Source organism: Euleptes europaea, chromosome 18, assembly GCF_029931775.1.
Source record: "Euleptes europaea isolate rEulEur1 chromosome 18, rEulEur1.hap1, whole genome shotgun sequence".
Classification (NCBI taxonomy): Eukaryota; Metazoa; Chordata; class Lepidosauria; order Squamata; family Sphaerodactylidae; genus Euleptes; species Euleptes europaea.
Genome location: NC_079329.1, coordinates 23033384 through 23041063, shown reverse-complemented (window position 1 = coordinate 23041063; position 7680 = coordinate 23033384). Strand labels below are relative to the sequence as shown.

The 7680-nt window shown below is 45.5% G+C and overlaps 1 protein-coding gene across 1 annotated transcript; it reads right to left on the bottom strand.

Moving 5' to 3' along the window:
- Positions 1-238: 238 nt before the first annotated feature.
- On the bottom strand, positions 239-5800 carry LOC130489710 (goannatyrotoxin-Vere1-like). The gene is made up of 3 exons (XM_056863488.1): positions 5613-5800; positions 2558-2656; positions 239-263 (listed from the first exon to the last, which is right to left on the bottom strand). Exons 1-3 carry the CDS (start codon positions 5798-5800, stop codon positions 239-241), a joined length of 312 nt encoding a protein of 103 aa, XP_056719466.1.
- Positions 5801-7680: the final 1880 nt, after the last annotated feature.

The following is a 7680-nucleotide window of genomic DNA, read 5'->3' as shown; positions in this document are numbered from 1 at the left end:
GGCTTTCAGGAAAAAGGAGGCATGGCCTCCTCGTTAATGTTGTTGTCGGAAAATACCCAAAGTGATGCTTTCCCAAGCCTCAGATCCTGGGGGGGGGGCAGGATTGGGGGATAGGGAGAGGACAGGCCCTCTAAAGAAAGGGATCAGCTTATCAAGGCTTGATTGTTTTTCCAAAAAATGCAAACGACACAATAGAATCGGAACCGACCAAGCTGTCGGATGAGGAGCGAGAAGGTCGTCACCACATATAGGAATCGTCGAGTCTGCAAAAAAATAAAAATAAAGAGAGAATTGTGTGGTTATAGACATGGAAGAAGCAAATGCTGCAGTAGCTCCAAATCCCTGCCACAAAGGCAAGACCGTCCATTCCTACTGTTAGATCATGGCAGAAGAAAAAGAGTTGGTTTTTATATGCTGACTTTCTCTACCACTTAAGGAAGAATCAAACCAGCTTGCAATCACCTTCCCTTCCCCTCCCCACAACAGACAACCTGTGAGATAGGTGGGGCTGAGCCAGCTCTAACAGAGCTGTGACTAACCCAAGGTCACCCAGCTGGCTTCATGTGTAGGAGTGGGGAAACAAATCCAGTTCACCAGATTAGCCTCTGCAACTCATGTGGAGGAGTGAGGAATCAAACCTGGTTCTCCAGATCAGAGTCCACCGCTCCAAACCACAGCTCTTAACCACTACATCATGCTGGCATACCACAAGGCGGGTAGCTTAAATAATGATTCACCAATAGGGCTATATTTTAAGTGTACCTTTTAGACACGTTGTTACCCTGTTTGTGCTTCTGGGATGCACTGGGCTTGGAATTTGAATTAATGTTGTTATCGTTGAATGGAAATTTGAAACCAGGTCTCCCAGATGCTACTCTAAAACCCTAGCAGGCTACACAGCGCTAACTGTGATGGCACTTGAATGCGATGTCAGTGGTAGAACATCCGCTTGGCATGCAGAAGGTTCCAGGTTCAGTCCCCAACATCTCCAGTTAAAAAGGTCATGGGTGTTGAGTTTGGGGCAGGGATTTGGAGCAATTGGCATGCCACATCTTTCTTTGCCCAGCCAGCTACTTCTAATCACAGAACTATGCTGGATGGACCAGTGGTCTGAATTGATTTAAGGCAGTTTCATATATTCATTCAGAGTTAGTTCTGTCTGTGTAATTCTTTCTGTTCAATGGCTGTTACCGCACTTGTATTCCCAGCGATGTATTAAGAGTTTGAAAATGTTATAAAAAAATACTGTTCGCACTTTCTATGTATTCCCACCGATGTATTAAGAGTTTGAAAACGTTATAAAAAATACTGTTCGCACTTTGTTTGGCCCCTTTAGCTGTGAAGACGTCTTCCAATTATTTATAAGCTATGGTATCCAAAAACCCTTTTAAAACGATGTTTTTTACATTTTCAAACTCTTAATACATCACTGGGAATACAAAGTACGGTAACCCCCAATACTGGGTGGGTATAGTTCAGTAGTAGAACCCTTGCTTCACAGGCAGAAAGTCCCAGGTTCAGTCCCCAGCATATCCAGCTAAAAGCTGTTAGACAACAGAGGTTGAGGGGAAACCCTTCTCTATTGGAATCTTGTGGCGCTGATCCTGCCAAATAGTGGGTGAGATGGCTCTACAGGCTGACTTGGTGTAAGACATCTTCATATGTTTGCTTAGTGGTTCTTGGGGGAAAGGGGTTTTGTTTAGGAAGAGCAGATTCCCAAAGAAGAAGGAAAAAACCGGCTTACAATCACCTTCCCTCCCCACAACAGACGCCCTGTGAGGTAGGTGGGGCTGAGAAGGTGTGACTTGCCCAAGGTCACCACGCTGGCTCTCAATATTTAGAGCAGTGAACACATGAAGCTGCCTTATACTGAATCAGACCCTTGGTCCATCAAAGTCAGTATTGTCTACTCAGACCAGCAGCGGCTCTCCAGGGTCTCAGGCAGAGGTCTTTCACATCACCTACCTGTCTAGTTTTTTAACTGGAGATGCTTGGGATTGAACCTGGGACCTTCTGCATGCCTAGCAGGAGCTCTCCCACAGAGCCATGGCCGCTCCTAGTGGTTCACCATGGGGTAACTATAGTTCCCTATAGTTCCCTGGAGGAGTGATCTACACATTGTAGGTCAATTCAGAACATTGATGAGGGTCAAATGAGAGGCATTTATGATTGTAGGCAACTCCTTTTGAAAGCCAGCAGAGGTGAGTTGTTTTATACTGCTCGCTCTGCCCTGAGGATAAAATTCCAAACCTCTGATTTCTCTCTCGGGCTGTTGAAAAGCAGATCACAGCAAACAGGAATCTAATATTCAGGAGTTGGCTGATGACCATTGGGCCCCAGGGTTTCATTGAATGTATGTTTGAGATGCACACATCTTAAATATACCTATCTCAAACTGACATGTTTGGAGTTCCCCTTTTATGTCCTTAAAAATAAACAACCTTGTGCTTTGGTGAAGATTTCTTGCAAATATTGCTTCCCCGGCGGGTGGCCGCAGATTAAAGGTTAAGAACCACAGTGCTGGGGAAATGAAAGAGCCATTATCAGTGGGACTTACCGCGATCTGCCATTATAGTCGTTGTTGCTGCTCCTGCTGCTGCCATCTCCAAAAACAAGCTCTGACATCAAGGTGTCGGGGCTGGCTCTCTTGCCATACCTTGCAGTGGAAGAGGAATGAGTTACCATCAGAGCCATCCACTTTGGGCAGAAGGAAAGGCCACCCAGATTTTTTTTTTTATCTTCTTCTTCCATCCCACACCTCTCTATAGGGGGAGCCCTTAACTGTTTTGCAGAACAAAGGGACATAACATTGTTTTCTAGCTGTATTAATCATTCTGTATTGTTTGTTTTTCTGTTTATTATATATGTTGATACTAAGGTCTCATTCAAACCAGGACTCTTTAGTTTGTCTTTAGTAATCATAAGCTCTGGAGTTAGGGTTGCCAACTGCCAGGTAGTAGCAGGAGATCTCCTGCTTATTCAACTGATCTCCAGCCAATAGAGATCAGATTGCTGGGAGAAAAATGGCCGCTTTGGCCATTGGACTCTATGGCATTGACGTCCCTCCCCTCCCCAAACCCCGCCCTCTTCATGCTCCGCCCCCAAAATCTCCCGCCGGTGGTGAAGGGGGACCTGGCAACCCCACCTGGAGTGGTAAGGCCAAAAAGTGTAATCACATGATAAACAACTGGGTTGGGTAGAAAATCCTTTAAAAAAGTGGTTTTAAGATTCAAAACCTGATGGAAATCTACACCCCAGATCCATAAGCTCCCCCAGTGTAAGATAGCAATGGGCTGGATCAGATGTACTCCTCCTCCATGGCCTAGTAAGACTAGACTCCAGCTCACAACCAGGTCAGAGGACAATAAGGAGTTAAAGCACAAGGGGGGCAGGAGAAGGAACCTAGAGAGGTGAAAGTGCGCTAATGGCCCCCTGGATCTGGTTTTCAATTAGGTTTCCAGGAGACGAGAGCTAATGGGCTGTCCCAGGCAGCCAACACTAATGGAGAATGTGGCTAATCGGGCGTTTTATGGTTCTGTGATCACTCCCTAAGAGGCTGCAGCCTCTGCAAAGCTGAATGTACATTATGCACATCAGTGTGCATGCAAAATAAATAAATAAATAAATAAATGGTGCTTAATAAAGGCCCTGATAATTCTGCATCTATTTATAAAGATAGAGACTTAGAGGACCACTCTATCTCAGACTAAAATGGGGGGCGGGAGTCAGGATTTTTCCACATCAGAAAGAAAGCTGACATTTGGCACCTACTTAGTGCAAAGATGAAGACCGATGTACTATAAAATGAGGATCCAGAATAACTTCTTCCCAGATGGGCGATGAACATAACTAGCGTTGCTAACCTCCAAGTACTAGCTGGAGAAAATGACTACCGGTACTTTGGCAATTGGACTCTATGGCAATTGGACTCTAAGTCCCTCCCCTCCCCAAACCCTACCCTCCTCAGGCTCCGCCCCAAAAGTCTCCAGGTATTTCCCAACCCGGAGTGGGCAACCCTAAAGATAGCATAACAGTGAAAGGAAAACAGGCTAAGCTGTTACTCTTGCCCTCTCTATCTGAGAGACCAGTAGCACCTTAAAGACTAACAACATTTGTTAGTCTTTAAAAACACCTTACAGTTAGTCTTAAAGTTGTTAGTCTTAAAGTTAGACTTACCTTAAAGTTACTCTTAAAGTTGTTAGTCTTTAAGAACACCTTAAAGACTAACAGCATTTGTTAGTCTTTAAGAACATTTGTTAGTCTTTAAGGTGATACTAAACTCTTGCTCTTTTCTACAGCTACAGAGAAACACGGCTGAGTGCAACATTTTCCCATATGTGGAGGACATGTAAGAAAGCAGGTAAATATTGGATAATGATACAAGATGAAATACAACAGATGTTAAAGTTTGTTTATGTTAGATCCGAAAAATAGGTTATGAAATATCTTGCCAAGTAATATCCCCAAAACACATTATAAACAGGAGGAGGAGGAGGAGGAGGAGAAGAGATGGTTTTTATATGCCGGCATTCTCTCCCACTTAAGGAAGAATTAAACTGGCTTACAATCACCTTCCCTTCCCCTCCCCATAACAGACACTTTGTGAGGTAGGTGGGGTTGAGAGAGTGTGACTAGGCCACGGTCACCCAGCTGGCTTCATGTGTAGGAGTGGCGAAACAAATCCAGTTCATCAGATTAGCCTAGGCCACTCATGTGGAGGGGTGGGGAATCAAATCCGATTCTCCAGATCAGAGTCCACCGCTCCAAACCACCACTTTTAACCACCACATCACGCTGGCTCTACATGGTGATGGTGGCAAGAGTGATATATGCAGCAAAATGGAGAACAGAGAAATGCCCAGATTTGATTGAATGGATGAATAAATTAACAAGAGTACGTAACTATGGCAAAGCTAACATCTCTTATACATAACAAATCAATTTTAGAATTTCAGAGAAATTGAATTTTTCAAAAATTATATAGCTAAATATTAAGAATAGGATTCAATTAAAATAAAACAGAATAAAAAAAGATTTAAGAAATGTATGTCTAATAATTAATGGGTTATCGGATATGAAAAATATATTGAGAACAAAGAGTAATGTAATTCAAAGAAGCTGGCGGCCACGATTGGCACATTCTGGTTTACCCAGAAGCGACACAGATGCACTAGTGATTACTAGAGCATCCGCATCACTTCTGGGTAAACCCGGAAGTGACGTTGGCGTATCGCATTGATTGTGGACCCCATCCTCCGCTGGTTCTGTTCCCCCTGCCAACAAGCTAAGGGACGGTTGGCAGCCCAGTGGATTGGCAAGCTTTTGCCCACCCCCACTGGGCAGTTGGCAAACCTATCGGGGACTGCCAACCTCCAAGCCATAGCATAGCTCCCCACTAGGGTTGCCAACCTCCAGGTACTAGCTGGAGATCTCCTGCTATTACAACTGATCTCCAGCTGAGAGAGATCAGCTCACCTGGAGAAGATGGCCGCTTTGGCAATTGGGCTCTATGGCGTTGAAGCCCCTCCCCAAACCCCACCCTCCTCAGGCTCCGCCCCAATAACCTCCCGCTGGTGGCAAAGAAGGACCTGGCAACCCTATTCCCCACGCACCTCTGCCTTGTCACCAAATTAATGTAATGTCGAAGAGCGGAGAAGTATTTGGCCATTTCTTCAGGGGAAGCGTCGTCTCCGGGGCTCTCTGGCTTGGGAGGGTAAGCCTCGACAAAGGTTCCCAAGCAGAACAAGACACACAGGGTCCCAGCAATCACAAGCGGCCAGGGTTTCAGAGAGGCAACCATCTGGGAAGGGAGGAAAAAAGACTGTGGGAGAATTCTGTCAAAAAGCTAGATGATCCATCTCAGCCAAACCACCCACCTGCTTCACACTGCAAAAGCATCACTTTAACTGTGTCAGCATCAGAAACCTCTCAGCCTTCCCTAACCGGGCTGAGAAGCAACACCCTAAGAGGCGATTTTATTTATGTATTTAAAATATTTATACCTTGCTTTTCTCCCCTATGGGAAATCCAAGTAGCTTACAATGTGATTGTCCTCTTCTCTGTTTCACCCTAACAATAACCCTGTAAGGGAGATTAGGCCAAGAATAACAGGCCCAAGGTCAGCGCATGAGCTTCCTTGCCAGCAGGGGACTCGAACCTGGGTCTCCCAGATCCTAGTCCAACCACTACATCATTCTGTCACCAGTTTGTGTAGATGCAGCCTGTCAATCTCCTAAAAATACCTAGAGTTTCCAACTCCAGGCTAGGAAATACCTGGAGATTTTGGGGATGATGGCTGAGGAGGGCGGGGTTTGGGGAGCGGAGGGGACTTCAATGCAATATAATGCCATAGAGTCCACCTTCCAAAGTGGCCATTTTCTCCAGGTGAACTGATCGCTGTCACCTGGAGATTGGGTTGCCAGGTCCCTCTTCTCAACCGGTGGGAGATTTTGGGGGCAGAGCCTTAAGAGGGCGGGGTTTGGGGAGGGGTGGGACTTCAATGCCATACAGTTCAATTGCCAAAGCAGCCATTTTTCTCCAGGTGATCTGATCTCTATCGGCTGGCGATCAGTTGAATGAGCAGGAGATCTCCTGCTACTACCTGGCAGTTGGCAACCCTACCTGGAGATCAGCTGTAACAGTGTGAGATCTCCAGCCACCACCTGGAGGCTGGCAACCCTAAAACTACTACTTCCTACCCTGGAGGTGCCAAATGCCTGGCTCAGCCATGATGGGCATGCCCCCTCTCCCTTTACGACATGATCACCCTCAATCTCTAAGCCCGGTTTAGAAATGCTAAGAAATGCTTGGAAATTCCAAGCCTTCGAAAGTCTAAAACCTGGCTAAGAAATTAGGCTTTCTCTTTAAGGGTCTCCTGGCAGGGCTGCAGGAAGCAGCTTGAAAGCGAGCTGAACCAAAAAGCACAGAAGGCTGAATCCAAAGAAACAGAAGCTCATGGAGCCCCAGGCTCCAACCCCCCCCCCCCCCCAATAGCATGTTGCAGAGAGAAGAAGGTCCCCTTTCCTATGAGGCATCCTCGAAGAGACTGTGGGCAAATAATGCTCTGCAGGACCTCACTGATCTGGCCATCCCTCTCATCCAATCTGACCACTGAGATCAGCGCTGCCTAATAAGGCAACACAAAGATTGACTTTGCTCTCAGCTATTGTTATACAGCTGGAGAGGACAGCTGTGTACCCACCGAGGAATACTTTGAATCCTTACCCTGAGGGGGACGAGGTTGGCTCTGTACCCTTTATGGGACAATTGAAGTTACCTACATTATGTTAATGGAATATGTAGAAAGTTATGCAGGAGATTGCATGAAGGACTGAAGAAGAATTGCTCTACAAGCTAAGAATTTGAAACAGCCGTAGCCTCCATAAACTGATGATCTCTAACTTACTACCTGATATTTGCCTTCAATAAGAAGATTTTATACTCATTGAGACAACTTTGTTAAACAACTTTTGTACATATGTATATATGGAATTTTGTAGGGTTTGATGTACATTTTGTCTTGTGTTGTCTTGAACTAAATGTGGTAGCTTATAAAGATTTTTGCACTTTGTTTAAATTGATTTCGCTCCTGTACTAACCTCCAGGTACTAGCTGGAGATCTCCTGCTATTACAACTGATCTCCAGCCGATAGAGATCAGTTCACCTGGAGAAAATGGCCA